Source organism: Sphaeramia orbicularis, chromosome 5 (genome assembly GCF_902148855.1).
Source record: "Sphaeramia orbicularis chromosome 5, fSphaOr1.1, whole genome shotgun sequence".
Classification (NCBI taxonomy): domain Eukaryota; kingdom Metazoa; phylum Chordata; class Actinopteri; order Kurtiformes; family Apogonidae; genus Sphaeramia; species Sphaeramia orbicularis.
Genome location: NC_043961.1, coordinates 1,383,089 through 1,401,929, shown reverse-complemented (window position 1 = coordinate 1,401,929; position 18,841 = coordinate 1,383,089). Strand labels below are relative to the sequence as shown.

At 41.2% G+C, this 18,841-nt stretch overlaps 2 protein-coding genes across 3 annotated transcripts; both read left to right on the top strand.

Annotated features, from left to right (window-relative positions):
• Positions 1–972: 972 nt before the first annotated feature.
• Positions 973–11,437, top strand: zc3h11a (zinc finger CCCH-type containing 11A). Of its 2 annotated transcripts, none has more exons than XM_030134933.1 (15): positions 973–1,110; positions 2,110–2,255; positions 2,350–2,469; positions 3,444–3,567; positions 3,646–3,831; positions 3,926–3,991; positions 4,199–4,372; positions 5,477–5,578; positions 5,677–5,739; positions 6,210–6,734; positions 7,178–7,248; positions 7,326–7,809; positions 8,433–8,590; positions 8,674–8,870; positions 10,516–11,437. In XM_030134933.1, the coding sequence occupies exons 2-15, from the start codon at positions 2,202–2,204 to the stop codon at positions 10,736–10,738; spliced, it is 2,547 nt and encodes an 848-aa protein (XP_029990793.1). In that variant the 5' UTR covers positions 973–1,110; positions 2,110–2,201; the 3' UTR covers positions 10,739–11,437. The 2 variants fall into 2 exon arrangements, with proteins under 2 accessions (XP_029990793.1, XP_029990792.1); XM_030134932.1 differs by having other exon boundaries at positions 7,175–7,248.
• A 1,475-nt stretch (positions 11,438–12,912) lies between these two features.
• LOC115419875 (zinc finger protein 232-like) lies at positions 12,913–18,161 on the top strand. Its single transcript, XM_030134939.1, has 2 exons — positions 12,913–13,146; positions 17,148–18,161. The coding sequence occupies exons 1-2, from the start codon at positions 12,960–12,962 to the stop codon at positions 17,864–17,866; spliced, it is 906 nt and encodes a 301-aa protein (XP_029990799.1). The 5' UTR covers positions 12,913–12,959; the 3' UTR covers positions 17,867–18,161.
• The last annotated feature ends 680 nt before the right edge of the window (positions 18,162–18,841 follow it).

The window sequence follows — 18,841 nt, the reverse complement described above, 5'->3', positions numbered from 1 at the left end:
CTCACCACCACCTTTGTCAAAAGAGCAAATGAAGGAATACCTTTCAGAAGAATGGTGTTCCATCACTCCATTGGAGTTCCAAAAACTAGTGGAATCAATGCAAAGTCGCATTGAAGCTGTTTTAGCAGCACGTGGTGGCGCAACATCTTAGTAAGACTCGTTATGTTGAGTTTTCCTTAAACTTATCACCCGTCTGTGCTTTTTTTTAAAGCTAGTCTGAGCTGGCATTAAGTGCATTAATCATCCATGTTATTCCACCTTTTCAGTGAAAGTGAACTTTCTTGTCAGACCAGGGCCTCTACACAGTAAAAGTGCAGTTCTTAAGATACTTGAAACATATAGACTTAGGTCAGTCATGATGGATGTCAGATGTCAGTGTGGCCTGAGTGAGTCAGTACTGATCACAAATCTGTCTCTTGTTGGTGTACGTCTGTGTGGAATTTTCCATTTGTCTCATCTTTATATGTTCATATATGTCTCAACTTTAATAACCTCTTTTCAGTTCCCTGGGGAGTGTTTTTGGTTGATTTGTAGGTTTTAATCCACCCTCTTGGCCCTTTGTGGGGATTCCTGGATACGGATAGCTTGTCCCCCCCAAGAAATTGGCAGAAGATTTTTTTTTTTCTTCCCCCTCCTCATCATTGGTAATCATCAGCTGGAAACCTCTAGAGGCCTCTAGAGAATCCTGTCCAGTTTTTTCAGCTCTTTTACCCAGCAACTGTCCAAAGTCCAAGAGGAAACTGAAGATTTTTGTTTCCCTGCCCACCAACCCTCACTCGCCCCCTTTTTTGGAAACGCCTGTTTCACAATTTTTGGATCTAATTTTTTTCCCTACAAGTTCCCCAATTTATTGCATTAGTACCCCAGTTAATAAAAAAAAAAAAAATTCCACAAGGACTGTATTGAGTCACGCATCCATAGTGTTTAGCAGTCTGGCGGAGATAAAGGTGTCAGAGAAGGGATGTCGTAGCATCACAAGTGTCTCTGGGCGATCCATCCCCTTTTTCCTCTTATCTCATGGATCAAGTGTTCCTTCAGGACTCATTACTGCCACGGAGGTCCACCACCAGCAGTGCATCCAGGAACAAAGCTACTTCTCAGCCACCTCAGGTAAAGACAGCTCAGTGGGAGAAAAAAAAAACTTGAAACCACTCTCTTTGTTAGTATCTCGTGTTCGTATCAGTATTGTACCTATACTTTGGCTGTAATTAGAGGTTAGCAGTTGTGTCTTTTGAAAAGATATTTTAATAGTTTTATAACTGGAAAAAGGTGATAATCAGTTAACACTGTCAAAAATAATGTATGTTTGCTTGTAGAGGAAACTAGAAAACCCAACAGTAGATTTAAATGCATAGAAATTATCTGATATACATGTTAATTTTCCGTTAGCCAGTTGTGAAATGAAACTCACCATAATTTAGATAAATTTGACACACTTGACTGTACTAAATTATTTTTATTTTATGTTAATTTATTCTTTCACTCTATTATGCTTCAGAGGGAAATGTTTTTGCACTTCAACATTTTTCAGCCTATATTGTGAGTTGTAATTAAAATGAAGTTCTGTACTGCTGTTCTACCCAGTAGTTTCCAAATTCTGGAAAATTTACTCCACAATGAAACACTACAACAGTAATCCACTCATGTTTCCATTAGTGAAATGACTTCCACACTTTTGACTGAAGTAACATTTTAAAATCAGGAAATTTACCTATAACAAGGTGTTTCTACACTGTACCTACATTAAAGGTTCTGAATACTTTTTCGACCTCAGTCTAAATCATCCTCTTTCCCCCACTGATCTGTTGATATCAGATGGAACATCCCACCCAAAGTAAATAATAAATCTGCAGCTGAGTATTAAACTAGGGATCAACGTGTTTAGTTAATTTTATTTTCCCTTCAAGTTGGAATTCCACTTGAGAAACCTCATATTAGTCATTATTGGACTCTGACAATACCCGACGGCACCAGTTAATGCTTTTAAGTGACCCAAGTGTAGTGTGCCGTGTTGACAGATTCATACATTTTTTTCTGTTTTGTTAAACAGATTTCTGGTCACATAGTGTTTCCTCAGTGCAGTGATGTAATCCAGGTCTGTGTTCTCAGGGAGATTCCTGTTGGCCTTGAAGAGAAGCCGCTGCTGAAGATCCTGATCCTAATCCCATCACCTCCTCCGCTCAAGACACACCAGCTTTAATATGACCAACCATGGAGACGACTGCTACTTCTACTACTATTCAACCTGCACTAAGGTTGGAAAGATGTCCATTCAGAGCAAACAAACATTTACTGAACCTGTGTGAAAATGGGGAACATAACGGTTCTGCTATTGGTTTGTTTTGCCAGGGAGACAGCTGCCCGTTCAGACACTGTGAGGCAGCTATTGGCAATGAGATGGTCTGCAACCTCTGGCAGGAGGGACGCTGCTACCGCTCCGTCTGCAAGTTTCGCCACATGGAGATCACGGTAAGAAAATAACACATTATTAAGGATATCAGCAATATAGTGCAGGATGGTGTCCTTCATGCTTTGCCCACTCGAGGCTGTACGTGTCTTGAGTGGCCATAACCGAAGGGTAGAAAAAAACCCCTCTGAACTTCCTGGGTCATGAGCTTCACTCCTGTCTCTGGACCTGATGAGAGGAACAGGAACTGCATGAAATGCTGCAGTGAATGTGACATTTTGTAAAATAGAATCTTAGCTTAATTATTTGCAACAGTGAAAGTATGAAACTAGAGGAACTGCACTGTATTTGTAACTATTGGTTATTCTCAACTCCAGACACATTTACACATAATATAGAGATACAGTTTCCATTCTTAAAACTACAGTACACCACAGCTGTCGCCAGGATTTCCTCTTAGTTTCTTTGAGCTTTCTGAGGTCTGAGTGGATGTGGTAAAATTAGACATTATTTTACCAAACAGTGTATTTGTTGCCAAAGCATCTGCAATAATTAGTGTTTTCTTAAATATTCTGCTCTTCAGTATCAAATACATAGTCTCACATAATTTTGGAACATTGCGGTCACATTGAAGTCAGAAAGACAACCAAGTTCGGTGCAGAGTATCAGAAAATACGACGGTTATTATACTGTAAAATGCAGGTGGAATTGCGTTATTAGGTGAAAATGTATTTTGTGCAGGTATTGTCTAATTTGTAAGTCACATATGATTATTGTGGACAATATTTCAATTTGTAGTTTTTTTCTTTAATCGAGCAAACTTGAATTGGTGTTAAGAAAAAAAAAAAAAAAAAAAGAGACTTGAGTGTTTTAACCCTTTGACTGTGTTCAGTGTCTCTGAGTTCAGAACATCACCAGACACACTCAGGACCTTCAAACTGCAGCCTTTTCATATAATAACTGATGTTATGATAAATTGTGCAGATCTGATCCGTCTCCTGATTGAACTGTAACATGTTGTTGTTCCTCTGAACAGAAAAACCGTAAGGAGATCCCATGTTACTGGGAGAACCAGCCAGCCGGCTGCCAGAAGCCACACTGTGCCTTCTTCCATGAGAAACCCCGCTTCGTCGACGGCATCTGTGTCCCACCTGATAAAAGTGAGTTTAATTCAGCTGTGAAACATCGTCACTCCCTCATGTGAAACTCTCCAACTGTAACTGAAGGTCTGTTTTCAGGTATAAGAAAGAACGAAGAGCTGACGCATGAGGAAGTGGCTCCTCCCCCACCGGCAGCTCCTTTACCCACTGCAGCCAATCCCCAGCTTCGAGGGGTCATGAAGACCGAATCCCAGGATCCGGTACCGAGCCCCACCCACCCACCAGTGGTCATCAATCCAGCAGATGATGATGAAGATGAAGATGGTGAGAGATGTTTAATGTGTAGATGCTGAACTCATTCTTTGGTGACATATGAACATCTGTGCATCGCTGTGGTCACACGTCTGTTTGTTTCCAGACCAGTTCTCAGAAGAGGGAGATGTTGGCCCATCTCCTAGGAAACTGACAGGAGGCGCAAAATCAGGTAAGACTGGAAAGACCCTGACACCCCCCCTTTCCCCCTTGAATATCTGGGTTTTACTTTCATTAATGTTTGAGTACAATTTTTAATCTTAAAATAGTCTGTCATTTACTTGCCCAGTATCATCATTTGTGACTTGAGCTCTCAGACTAAATCATGTTTGGTTCTGATAAAATCTGTGTTGAAATGGATGATTTGGTCTTTTTTCAGGTGACCCTCTGAACTTTGGCGTAAGCACCCTGGAGGAGATCCGGCTGAGGAGGGCCCTGAAGGCCAGCATGAAGAGAGCCGGGTACCCAATCCAGAGCGCCGACGCCCCAACCAATGGAGAAAAAGAAAACATCCAGTTGTTCAGTCAGCCGGCCATGTATGACCTCAGAGAAGGTACAGACCAGGAGGTCCAGAAACAACTCTAGGATCTGAATGTTCATCCGCTCTGTTAGGCATTTATCTGTTTTATATCTGATGATCATATCTCCTCTTTCACATGTTAGTAATGCTTTATATTGACACATCTTGGAGACGTGACTCTAATACATGGTTATAGCTAAAGATTATTGTGATTGTTGATGATTTTTTTTTTTTTTTTTTTTTTTTTTATATGAAGCTCGTAGTTGTTAGATTTACAAATACGTCAGAAAACACAGACCAATGGCTCCAAAAACCAATTATGCCTTGTTTCATATAGAGTTTACTGTTAAAGAAGAGGGGGAAAAATTGATTTTCTTCTTGTTTTGGAAAAAAAAAATAATTAAAATAAATAAATTAGGAGATTAAGTGAATATTCAATTTGCTAAATAAAAAAAAAAAAAAAAAAAAAAGAATTAACTCAAAATTGTAGATTTGACATTACAGGGTTTCATAGTTGTGGTAGTAATACTCTTTATTCTCCTTGTGGTATATTTTCAGTTGTTAGTCTACTGTAAAAGACAACATTTCTAATAAGATGTTTCTGTGGCTGAAATGAATATTCCCCTCATGCAGGGGTATCAGTCTCATTTCAGTTTCAGGGCCACATACAACCCAATGTGATCTCAAGTCAACCGGACCAGTAAAATAATAACCTATAAATAAAAAGTAAAAATTTCCTTCTTGTTTTAGTGTGAAAGTTATATTTCATAATGTAATTTTACTTTTTTGACATTAAACCAAGGAGAAAATTTAGAGTTGGCATTATTTATATGGTAATATGCTATTATTTTGCTTGAGATCACACTGAGTTGTATGTTGCCCCTGTGGCCTTATGTTTGACACCCCTACTCTAATGTTTTCAGTCTGACAAACGATGCTCTAACATGAAATCGATCAAATCAAAAACAGCAAAAGCATCCAGAGTTTCATTTTGCATCAAAATAAGTCTGTAATTTTATGAAGTAAATTGCCTTCTTTAAAATACAATGTTATAAATAATGTTTTTCTTAGTGCATGTCACTGTTTCTTGTACAGATCATAGACTTGTGTACAAACTCCTGATTTATGTTCCTGTAGAGCTCCGAGGAGGAGGAGGAGACGGACTCCCTCTGAGGAAGAGTCTGGTTGAACGTCTAGGCAGGATTGTGGACGAGGAGCCTTCGATACCTCCTCCTAAAAGTATGTATTAGGACACACCAGCAACAGTGAGGAATCCGATTTAATGCAAATGTTATCATAGAAATATTAGTATGTTAATGTTTGTCTTTGTTGTTCAGGTTTAAAGTCTGTTAAGGAGAGACTGACTTTGCCAGGTCGACCTGTTTCACCCTCACAACCAGGTAAGAAGTTATTTTCTTTATCATTATTGATTATTCACTCGACAGATAAGAAACATGCACATGCAACTTCCCACAGATATGAAAGTGGATTTCTGAATAAATACACTACAGTATGTATGAGCTGTACTATGGCTTCTCTGAGTAATGAATACATGTTATTATCACTTTGTGTTGATGAGGTTAAAGAAGTTCAGTGTGTCTGCAGATCAGTCTGAAATCTAATAATACGTTTTTAAGGCCTTGTAATATCTCTAAATATATTAAATTTGAGGATTTATAAAACAACTAAGCACAAATTCAAACTGTATAAAGTGTGTTAGGGGGAAAAATGAGAAGATGAAAAACAATATGTATATGTTCATTTGTTTTCATGTAACTTCTGTTTTTTGGTATGGTTTAGGAAATGATACTGTTACTGAGGAGGATGATGATGCAAATGTCTGATCACCCTCCTTGATCTTTATTCGCAGCTGAAACAAACACGGAGTCAAAGACGGCCCCTGAGCAGATCCGCATTAAAACCCTGGAGGAGATCAGACTGGAGAAGGCAGCAAAGAGCCAACCTCAGAACAAGAAAGAGGCTTCAGATCCAGAACTCACCAAAACCACCACCACCAAACCCCTCAAAGGAATCAAAAGAGCCATCACTATCAAAGAAAACACCATCAGTCATGTCAAAACCTTCTCTGAAATCCTCCACGCTAAGAAGAAGAGGCAGGAGGAGCAGGAGGAGACCACCTCCAGCCCCAGGAGGGCCAAGAAGACCCTGGACCAGAAGCAGGAGCAGCCACAGTCTGCAGAGCCACAGGAGGCCTCCAGCACCGGTGAGGTCCGAGTGAAGACCCTGGAGGAGATCCGCAGGGAGAAGGCAGCCAGGATGCAGGCCCAGCAGACCACGGAGACCGGAAAGAACCCAGATCCTGAGGAGTCCAGCACCAAGAAGCCCCGTCTGCTGCGTCTCAACAAACCGCTTCCTGAGAATAAGACTACGTCAGGTACTGCTCATGGTTTGGTCACATGTAGAAAGAAATGTCTGACATAGTGTAGGTTAGATTTAGTACAGAAACTGATATTTTCACGATGAATTCAGTCTAAATATCAGGAAATGGTTTTTTAAAAAAAAGTGTTTGAAAACCCATGAAGACAACTCTATTGGTCCACAACCTAAAGATGAGCAGGTTAGAAGCAGAAACAAACTGGAAAATATTCACATTTACCCCTTAAAGACACGGAACTGTATTTTTATAAATCTCCAGTTTTTCCTCTATATTTGACCTTTCCAAAAAGATTTGTCACGATGCATTATATTTATTATTTTGCATTTTCTCACATGCTATAAAACCATGAAATGAATCAGATGAACATGATCAATGTACAGAATCAGGTTATAAATGTCCTTCACACTTACCTAATGGTTTTTCTGTGTTGAACTCAGCAGGTAAAGCCTCATCCGAGAAGATTGCTGAGGTTCCAGAGAAGCCTGCGAAGCCTCCCTCTGCTGCTGCTCAGGTAATCCCCCTTCAGACCCGATGGTGGTGCTGTTTCATCTCTGAACGCAGTTCAAGCTCTTCCTCATGTCTTTGCAGTCGAGTCCTGCAGCCGCCAGCGTCAAGGTGAAGAGTTTCGAGGAGATCATGCGTGAGAAACGTCTTCGGAAGCAGGAAATGGAGGAGCAGACGTCTTCTTCCTCCAAAGTCCAGGACACCCAGCCTCCTCCTCCTCCTCAGAACCGGGCAGTTGGACGTGGTCTGAAGAGGAAGACTCCGGTTAAGGTCACTCTGTCGCCTTCCTCATCCTCTCAGGCTCCCGATCCTCCAGCCCCGACCCAGAAGCTCCCAGTTCGTAAACTGGCCCCACTCAAATCCAAAGCTGCTTCAGCTCTGAACAACGGCAAAGCTCCTGCTCCTGTTCCGGTCCAGGTCCCGGTGAAGTCCAGCTCCTCTGTCCTGAAGCCTCATACCGAGTCCCAGAGTCCGATCAGCTCCAAAGTGTCGGCTCCGCCTCAGGCTTCAGCTGCAGAGAATCAGACCAACGTCCAGAAAAACGCAGAACCCACCACGGACACGAAAGGTACCTCAGACCTAGACCAGGATCTACAGGACCTGAGTCTAAAACCTTCACAAATCCTCATGTCTAAAACTTAAAAAACTGTACAAGTACTATATATATTTATACATTGTTTCCTCCAGTCATTTTAGCAGTGGCAGATTTGTTAATTGACTTTACTTACATTTTTAAATGTAAATTTAAAGTTGTTAAATTTTTTGATGGTTTGTGTTTTTCATTGGATTTACATTAAAAAACTACATCAAATTGTCTCACTTTCACTCTAAAGTGTTTATTTAAATTAATTTAGTTTGTGAAGAAGTGAGAGAAATTAGAAAAGAAGTGCAACATTAAACAACAGCTGACAGTGACAGATTTAATTAAATTAACCAGATTTTGCAGCAGAATCTTTTGGTTTTGCAGCATGTGTTTTCATTTTGAAGGGTTAGGGTTAGTTACATCTACAGGAAGTAGAGACTATGCTAATGTCAACTTGTACGACTCAGTAAGCTGCAAACTTGTACATTTTACACAACCTTCAAAACATTAAGACAAATGGCCGTGGTCTTCCAGTCATTCACATGCGAGTGATACTGTTAAATGTGTATAAGTAATTATGTGTTTGTTATCTATCGTTTCATTAACAGTGCGGCCCAAACTGAACGTGAAGCCATCAGTGGTGAAGCCGGCGGTGCAGGTGAAACCGGGCCCGAAGCGGAGGGTGGCGGAGCGTTCTGCTGTGGCTGCAGTCAAACCCCTGAACAGCGCCTCCACGGTGCTGGAGGAGTCAGTGCAGGACAGACCGGTACGGTGTGATCACATATGATCCCTTAATGTGGACGTGAACCACCAACGCTGCAGACTGTCTGACATTGTCTTCATTCACAGGCGTTCCTGTCGTCCGGCGCAGACACTCAGCTGATCTCTGCTGTTCCCTGTAGTCCTGCCGCGCTGCTGGACTCCAGCTCCAGTCCGATGAGGGAGGAGCTACAGACGGTCCCTGTCTTCACACAGAGTCCAACCCAGGAACCCAAACCCACGGCAGGGGTCACGGCTGCTGTCGAGGCCTGCACTGTCCCTCAAAGGTAAAAACGGAGGTTCTAGACCTTCATGTGTAACTGGTTCACCATGGTTTAGAAATGATCTGCCTCAGGTTAAAGGTGTTCAGTCTTATTTTAATCAGATGAATGGAAAACGAATGACCAAAGTGCTGATTATCTGATGTTTTCTTTGTATCTGATCAAGTGTCATTACACAAATATATTGGTTTATGTCCATTTATCCAGTAGGTTTCTAAATGTTCCAGTATAAAGAAGCTGTGAAAGGAATGTATTGTTATGTACAGTGTTCTGCTCTGGACTAAGACCCATTCTACAGGGTTCCTGCAGGGTCTTTAAAAGTCTTGAATTTACAAATCTGCATTTCATACCATAAAAAAAGTCTTTAAAAGGTATTAAATTTGATATGGTAGGTCTTAAATTATGTTGTCATAAACCATAAACAGTATGGACTTCCACAATTAAGCAGTTTTAGTAAAGCACACACACATGCACACACACACAGTTGCAGTGACAAATTTTTGCCAGTATGGCTGTGAAAAAGCTGTGAAATGGGCATTAAATTCTGTTCTAAGTAGTCATAAAAAGTTCTTAAAAAGTCTTAAATTTAACTTGTAGGAACCTGTAGGAACCCTGTTCTATCATAAATTCACTCTATTTCATATTTAATTCCAGACAACCAGAATTTGAACTGAATTTACATGTATCATATATAATCTTCTTATATAATCAGGAAATTATAAATTCTTAACCTGGATAAAGTTTCACTACTTTAATTGTGGAGGTTTTTCACTTGAAGACCGGTGGAGTCACATCACCTTCAAACCATTTCCACACATATGATGAATACAACTCATTTATATTATCTGTAAAAGCCTGTCATCACAGAACTCAGACACTGCTCCAACTTGTTCTATGGTTTTCTCTGGTTTCATTTATTCATCCTTCATTTATCCAGGATTGTCCCATTGAGATCCAGAGCTGTTCTTTCCCTATTTAACACACAAAGAACATGACAGAAATTTAGAAATGACAGCAAAAGAAAAATAAAAGACCAGTAGAGAAGATAAGAAAGAGGCAAACAGATCCGACCACAGATGTTCAGATTATCAAGATTCTTCATAAGTTTGTAAAATACATTAAAAGGTTTTTAAAGGTCGGACGTTTTGAAGCACTCATGACTTTATATTTTTTTTAATCCTGAGTCTGTTTCAATTCAGGACTAAATCATAAAAAACAACAAAATAATCTTAAATGTAAAAGTATGAGCTGAGTGGAAAACCTGTTCACGGTAAACATTTTCACATAGATATTTATCACAATAAATGTTCAGTTATTTTGTTTTCAGTTTAACAGCTGTTTGGAGTGAAGTTTGAAGAATGAGACGTTTCGTGTTTTAAAATTATTTGTTAAAGATGAGAGAACAAACCCAACACGGCTGTAGTCTCAGATGGTTTTCCTCATGTTCTGATTTTATGCCAGCGTCTGCTCTGTAATGAGTCGTCATTCAACAAGAACTGAAACAAAATGATTTATCTCATAATATGAAAAAAAAACCAAAACATACCACAATAAATGGAAGTATCATGTATGAAAACATAACAGACCTGAGCTGTGGCGTCTGTAGTTCGTTTAAAGTGACCCCCTCCTCCTTCGTCTCTGTACATTTCAGCCCGGTCCTGAAGACCCCCCCTCTGCCCAAGTCCCGGAGGTCGAGCGTGCCCGCCGCCCGGTCCTCCTCGTCCTCCGCCTCCGCTGCCGCCACCTCCTCAGCCGTGGACGACTTCGAGGAGCTCATCAGCGAGTTCGCCGACGATCACCTGGAGGAGGACGTGGACCCGGGGCTCGGAGAGGACGACCTGCTGCAGGAGCTGTCCGACATGATCGATAGCTGAGGACCCCGTCAAAGCCCCGCCCCCTCCCACCTGGCCCTGCCCCGCCCCAGCCCACGACCGTGTCTGTGACGTGAAGTGACTCCGCCCCCTCCTCCAGTGTCTGTTTTAATCTTAGTTTTTAAGTCGTTCTGTTCATCTTCTCTCATGTAGTTTTATGATTTTGCTGGTGTTGCGTTTTCCTCTGGCTGTGATCTGCTTCTGTCACGTCTGTCTCTGGCGCTCAGAGGCGGAGTCTGTCGTTCGCAGTCGAGGGAGGAGTCATATCTGTATACTGTGTATGCAAAGGGAAGAGACTATCAGCGCTGAGCACCGCCTACATCTTAATCACTGTTGATTGGGCAGAACCTGAGGGAAGCCGATCCCGGACATTTCATTACCCATGATCCTTTGCTGTTCTGCCGAGCACCGTCTGCCTGTGACGTCTCCTTTTCTAACCTACGAGTGTTTGTTTTTTAACCTTTTATTGGTTTTATTCGGTCCAGACTGTGTGATGACGTGTTCTCCGCTCAGGGACTGTTTCTATGTTCTTTATATACGATGCACTGTATCATTTCAGTTGGAAAAGCATCACTTTATCAACGACCGGTTGATTAGTCTTAACGTCTTTACAGCTGTTTTGTCTGTTTTTCCACAAACATCCTGCTCAACGTAAAATGTACAAATGACTGTGTAAATAAAAAAGGATTTTAATTAAACAAATGGATTATTGTACTTGTCTTTTAAAGCCAAATACTTGGATTTACTGTAGTTTTAAAGTAGAAGCAGGTTGGACGTCTTATTTAAACCTCATTGTTCAGATCGGCAGGAAATGACACAAAATTCAGAAAAACATCACATTTTGGCAATTTTAATCCTCAGAAGACCTACAGCTATTTTTGGAAACTTCCAAATTAATGATTCTTTACTTTTAATCTTTCCTAAGTGATTTGCCAACATTATAATATCTTCTGTATTTTTCTGTGTAAATTAGATATTTTTAACCCACCCCCCCCCCCCTTGAAGGGGAGGCAAGGGGTATTGTTTTTGTTTCGCTTTGTTTCTTTGACACTTCAGCAGCAAAACTATTGGTTGAATTTGACCAAACTGGGTTTACAGATTGCCAGACACCGATTATTTACATGTATTGATGGGATCAGTGGATCAGCAGGTTTTAAACAGTAGATGGTTTTAGGTCGACAGACGATGTTTAAAGTTAAAATGATTCAGAAAAAGACACAAATTCACCAGAACATAGAATTAAATCTGCAGGAGATGAAATCAGAGGCTGAAGCTTCTTATCAACGCACTAATGTTCCTGGGGAGGAGGTCCGGACCCCCAGAACCCTCCCAGACTCCTACAGACTCTCCAATCCCCCTCAGACCCCCAGACCCCCTTAAACTCCTCCAGACCTCCCAGATCCCACCAGACCAGTAGAACCCCCCACCCCAGACCCTCCAATCCCCCTCAGACCCTCCAGACCCCCAGACCCCCTTAAACTCCTCCAGACCTCCCAGATCCCACCAGACCAACAGACCCCCCCACCCCAGACCCTCCAATCCCCCTCAGACCCTCCAGACCCCCTTAAACTCCTCCAGACTACCCCAGATCCCACCAGACCAACAGACCCCCCCACCCCAGACCCTCTAATCCTCCTCAGACCCCCCCAGACCCCCAGATACCCTTAAATTCCTCCGGACCAACCCAGATCCCACTAGACCAACAGACCCCCCCGCCCCAGACCCCCCAGACCCTCCAATCCCCCTCAGACCCTCCAGAACCCCTTAAACTCCTCCAGACCTCCCAGATCCCACCAGACCAGTAGAACCCCCCACCCTCCAATCCCCCTCAGACCCCCCAGACCCCCAGATACCCTTAAACACCTCCAGACTACCCCAGATCCCACCAGACCAACAGACCCCCCCACCCCAGACCCTCCAATCCTCCTCAGACCCCCCAGACCCTCCAGACCCCAGATACCCTTAAACTCCTGCAGACCTCCCAGATCCCACTAGACCAATAGCCCCCCCCCCCCCAGACCCCCAAACCTCCAGACCCACCATACCCCCCCCACCCCCAGCCTCCTCCCGGTGCCCCACCTCTCCTGTCCGGCAGGGGGCGCGGCTCGGCTCCGTCTCCCCCCGGTCCCCCTCCCTCATCCCCGCCGCGGAGCCGGTTCCGCCGCTTGTGTTTCCGGGTCAGTGGATGTAAACAGAAGGACGTTCGGATCCGGAGCCCGAGACCATGACCAGGCTGGAGCTGCTCAACGCCTTCCTCAACGACCGGCTGACCGCCGCCGCAGAGGACATCTTCCGCGCCGTGAAGGACACGGTGGCCGAGTACCAGGCGGAGATCCTCCGCTCCAAGGAGGAGAACGACCGGCTCCGGAGGCTCCTCAACGTGGCCCTGCAGAGGCTCCTGCTGCACCCAGGTGAACCCGGGGACGGAGACCCGGACCCGGACCCGGAGGAGCAGATCCGGATCCGAGTCAGAGAAATAAAAAGCAGATAAGATGTCAGGGTGGAGGTAAAGAGAGGAGAAGTTCAGAGAGGAGGAAGAAGGAACTGAGGCAGAGCAGGCTGGGTTCATGAGCAGAAGGAACCAGAAGGAGAAAGAAGGAGAAACTGAAGGAGAAACTGAAGAAGAAACTGAAGAAGAAAGAAAATAAGAAACTAAATGAACCAAAAATGAACAGAATGAACTGAATCACACCAGTCTGGTTTAATGTTCATTTAATGTAATGACCGGATGAACATAGAAGGAACCAGAAGGATCCAAAATAAGAAGCAAAATGAACCAAAAATGAACAGAATGAACCGAAAATGAACAGAATAAGAAACGAAATTAACAAAAAATGAGCAAAATAAGAAGCAAAATGAACCGAAAATGAACAGAATAAGAAACAAAATTATACAAAAATAAACAAAATAGGAAACACAATGAATCAAAAATGAACAAACAAAATTAACTAAAAATTAACAAAATAAGTAACAAAATGAACCAAAAATGAACAGAGTGAACCTAAAATGAACAAAATAAGAAACAAAATTAACAAAAAATGAGCAAAATAAGAAGCAAAATGAACCGAAAATGAACAGAATGAACCGAAAATGAACAGAATAAGAAACGAAATTAACAAAAAATGAGCAAAATAAGAAGCAAAATGAACCGAAAATGAACAGAATAAGAAACGAAATTATACAAAAATAAACAAAATAGGAAACACAATGAATCAAAAATGAACAAACAAAATTAACTAAAAATTAACAAAATAAGGAACAAAATGAACCAAAAATGAACAGAGTGAACCTAAAATGAACAAAATAACAAACAAAATTAACAAAAAATGAGCAAAATAAGAAGCAAAATGAACCGAAAATGAACAGAATGAACCGAAAATGAACAGAATAAGAAACGAAATTATACAAAAATAAACAAAATAGGAAACACAATGAATCAAAAATGAACAAACAAAATTAACTAAAAATTAACAAAATAAGGAACAAAATGAACCAAAAATGAACAGAGTGAACCTAAAATGAACAAAATAAGAAACGAAATTAACAAAAAATGAGCAAAATAAGAAGCAAAATGAACCGAAAATGAACAGAATAAGAAACAAAATTATACAAAAATAAACAAAATAGGAAACACAATGAATCAAAAATGAACAAACAAAATTAACTAAAAATTAACAAAATAAGGAACAAAATGAACCAAAAATGAACAGAGTGAACCTAAAATGAACAAAATAACAAACAAAATTAACAAAAAATGAGCAAAATAAGAAACAAGATGAACCAAAAATGAACAGAATGAACCTAAAATGAACAAAATAACAAACAAAATTATCCAAAAATGAACAAAATAAGAAACCCAATGAATCAAAAATGAACAAACAAAATTAACTAAAAATTAATAAAATAAGGAACAAAATGAACCTAAAATGAACAGAATGAACCAAAAATGAACAAAACAACAAACAAAATGAACCAAAAAAAATGAACAAAATAAGAAACACAATGAATCAAAAATGAACCAAATAGAATCTCTACTTAATTAACTTTAACTCTCATTGTAGAATAAACAGATGTATAAAAATGTAGAATAAAGAAGAAGATTTTTTTACTATGAATAGTGAACTGACCTATAAACTATACTAAACTATGAATCGTGTGAGACCAAACATTAAACAGAACAACAGTTCACGTAAATTATAGGAAACAAAATGAACCTAAAATGTAGTTACCGTGGAAACACCGTCATCTTCTACAGCACTGATTCCCCAGTCAAACCCATGGAACTGGATCAGTGACAGTGGACGGACACACTGGGTTCAGTTAAGGCCAGGCAGGTTTATTTCTGTAGCACATTTCATGTACAAGACCATTCAAAGTGCTTTACATAAAACTTTAAAAGCATTACAGCAGAAGCAATAAAAAGTATAGGCATGAGAAAAACAAACAAAAAATCTGATAAACAGATAAAACAGATAAAACCTTTTAGCTTAAAAGGAACAGTGCAGATCTGAACTGATGAACACAAACTATTTGAATGCAGCTGAGAACAGGTGGGTCTGGAACTTGCATTTAAATTTAAAGTTAATGATATAATTTGCTGCTAAAGTCACTTTTTCCTCAGGTGTTCTCTGTTCTGACATAAGAACCTTTGAAGTTACTCAGAGCTTTAATGAACATCTACATGATTCGTGATTTAATTATAGGAAAATACATAATTTACACTGAAAAATGCCAAGCGCAGAGGATCATCTTATAATAAATGGTGATAAATCACTTAAGACCGGTTAAATATTGAGAAACAAATTATTTGGAAATCACAACAGAAATAGTTCTGGGTTTTTAAGGGTTATTAATCTCACAACCACAGAAGTTAAATTAGAGGTCGACTGACACGATAGATTATAAATGTACTTTTTTGTCATAATTACAAACTAAACAACTGTTTACCTGAACATTGAGGTATTATTATGTGTTTCTGAACTGAATTCCAGACGACCTATAGAAATCCAGGTGATTCTAGGTGCAGTTTTTATTTTCTTGGTTTGTATTAGATAATAAAGAAAATGAACAAAAATGAATGAAAAATGTACAAACTAATAAATAACGTGACAAAACTAAGCAAAATGTGTCTACAATTAAGTAAAAAAGAATAAAGTAGCAATAAAATGACCAAAAACAGCCAAAGTAATCAATAAAATGAACAAAATGAATTAAAAATGAAAAATACCAAATGTGATTCTAGGGGCAGTTTGTATTTTCTGTTAAATTCTGAAGTTAAAGAACTGAGCTCTAACTCTGCTCATCTATCAGGTCCAGGTTCTGCTGGTGACCAGTGTGTAAAACATAATACCAGTGCAGATGAACTGGTCTGTTTTGTTTTGGGTTTTTTTTTATAATTTTATTTGTGGATTTTCAACAGCATAACATGGATGCATCATATACGTACGTACATCTGTAGATTTCTACTGCCTTTTTAAACACAAGTCCCACCCCCAACTTAAACATAAACATTCATTTTCTGAACCCACTTTATCCTCACTAGGGTCACGGGGGTCGCTTGGAGCCTATCCCAGCTACATAGGGGCGAAGGCGGGGTACACCCTGGACAAGTCGCCAGTTCATCGCAGATATATAAATATAAATTTAAACATGTAAATATATCGACCAAAAGACGTCAGGATTATGAACAGGAGGCATATAGCATTCATACAAAGTCTAGATGTGAAAACATAGCAAAAGCAAAAATAAATACATAAAATAAGATTGAATAGATAACAATTATACATATATTAAAAAAAAATAAAATAAAATAAAATCTGTACCATACCTACAGTTCTCCAGGTGATGATTTGGTGTAACAGTCATCATATATTTCTCATTCTATAAGTTTCTGTGAATTTTACAAAAGGCTGCCATGCTTTACAGAATTTTGCAGTTGACCCTGTTAACGTACATCTCATCATATGTAAAAACCTCAGAATGTCTGTGATCCACTGATCATGTGTGGGAGGGGTTTCCTGTGTGGGAGGGGTTTCCTGTTTCCACCTCAAAAGTAGAAGACGTTGTACAAGTAGAGCAAATGCAATAACATTTAAATAATATTTAAAAATATGAATGTTTGGGGGAACCACTCCAAAAAGTGCTGTCAGGGCTGAAGGTGGAAAGTTAATGTCATATATTTTTGAAAATGTAGTGAATATAGAAGTCCAATAGTTATGAAGATGAGGACATGTCCAAACAGTGTGGAAAAGTGAACCAGTATCTGCTTTACGACTGCAGAACGGGTCAGAGCCCGGATAGAATGTGTCCGACTTTTCCTTGGAAATATGTAAACGGTGAAGGATGTTAGATTGGAGGAGCCCATGTGGAACTGGTCTGTTTTTGACCTAAAACTGTCTTTGTCCTCTTCCAGATCCTCAGCCCGTCCACGCCCTAGAGGACGCCGAGCCCTGCGACGGCGAATGGAGGACGAGCGTGGAGCCGCCGCCTCAGGTCAAAGAGGAGCCGACGCCCACAGACCTCCAGACCGACCGGGACTCAGACTCAGCAGAGGGGAACTGCAGCGGATCCGAGCCTCAGCAGAGACCGCATCAGACCACATTGATCCAGACGGCGTCTCCTGCTCCTCAGGCTTCGTGCGACATCAAGACGGAGACAGATGGCGAGGACGGGAGGAGACAGAGCGATCCAGAGACGGACAGGACTCGGAAAACTCACGTATCCGGCCGTGAGGGACGCCAGGGGTCCGACGGGAAGCACGGCGCTCACGTCCTGCAGGTGAAGAACGCCAGGCCGGGGAGGCTGGCGCCGCCTCGCTCCGCCCACCCGGGGCAGAGCATCCAGAGGTGGCACAGCTGTAAGGAGTGTGGGAAGGGCTTCAGCTTCGCCTGCCAGCTGGAGGTGCACATGCGCTGGCACACCAAGGAGAAACCCTACAGCTGCACCGTCTGCCGCAAGAGTTTCACCACGGTCAGCATGTTGAAGAGACACCACCGCATCCACACCGGGGAGAAACCCTTTCGCTGCCACGTCTGCGGGAAGTGCTTCAACCAGTCGGCTCATCTCAACACCCACTTCAGGCTCCACACCCGCGACAGGGCGAGCTGGGGCCGGACGCAGCACGGCAAGTGAACGCCACACGGGCCGGGCTATGTACAAACTCATGTGACTGAAACGGACGCCTTACGACGCCATGTTGGGAATCGTCTACGTGTGTCTCTGTTGTGCAATAAAGTGTGATCTGTGATTCACTGTTTATTCATTAGTGTTTATTGAGTTTATTTGACAGGGATGAAAAAATATGGACAAAGTTACTGATACTGATGTTATTGTCTGTTCCTTTATTTGTTTTTGTTGTTATTTATCCCTTTAACAGATAAATCTTCATTGTAAATATTAAAATAGATCCTATTTTAAAGTCTCTTGTTCCTTCATCACAGTCTCTAACACATTAATGGAAAAAACGTTAAGAAAACAAACATGATAAATATCTGACACTGTCATCAGACGACTGAAATGACAACACTGACACTGGCTGATATCAGTAAATAGACACATCCCTCCAATAAATAAAATTGTGTTCAGTCTGTAAAATTAACAAATGCATGAAGATGAACACACAGAAAAGGAACCAGTTCCAGATCTGAACCAGAACTGGGTCATGAGCCCTGACTGGAGAATGAACCTAACATAGGTGCTTTATATCGGGGGAAGTGAGGATCTGGAGGAAGTGAAGATGACACAGAGAGAACAGGTGAAGCCAGGACCACCTAGTCTAGAACCTGACCTTCTGAAGACCAGACCCCATCTGTGTCAGAAGGGGCGGGGCTTCTGCTGTCTATGTCATCAAACCATCGGATCAGGATGCTGGTTTCCAGGAAAGCACATAAAACCTTTGGTCATCCAGATTCAGATTCACATTTAAGGATCTTTACGACTCAGACGCCACATACTTTCCTCTACGTCCTGTTCAGCTGCTGCATCTCAGTCCTCTGTTCTGTGTTGAATCTAAGGCCTAGAGCACGGGTCGACAACCTTTACAACCTAAAGAGCCATTTTAGGACAGAAATAGAAAAAAAAACTGTCTGGGGCCCAAAAATATCCGTA

Coding starts and splice junctions, on each gene's coding strand:
- LOC115419875 (XM_030134939.1), top strand. CDS start 12,960: ATGACCAGGCTGGAGCTGCTCAACGCCTTCCTCAACGACCGGCTGACC. Junction 13,147..17,147: donor GAGGCTCCTGCTGCACCCAG/GTGAACCCGGGG, acceptor GTCCTCTTCCAG/ATCCTCAGCCCGTCCACGCC.
- zc3h11a (XM_030134932.1), top strand. CDS start 2,202: ATGACCAACCATGGAGACGACTGCTACTTCTACTACTATTCAACCTGC. Junction 2,470..3,443: donor TTCGCCACATGGAGATCACG/GTAAGAAAATAA, acceptor TCCTCTGAACAG/AAAAACCGTAAGGAGATCCC. Junction 5,740..6,209: donor TGTTTCACCCTCACAACCAG/GTAAGAAGTTAT, acceptor CTTTATTCGCAG/CTGAAACAAACACGGAGTCA.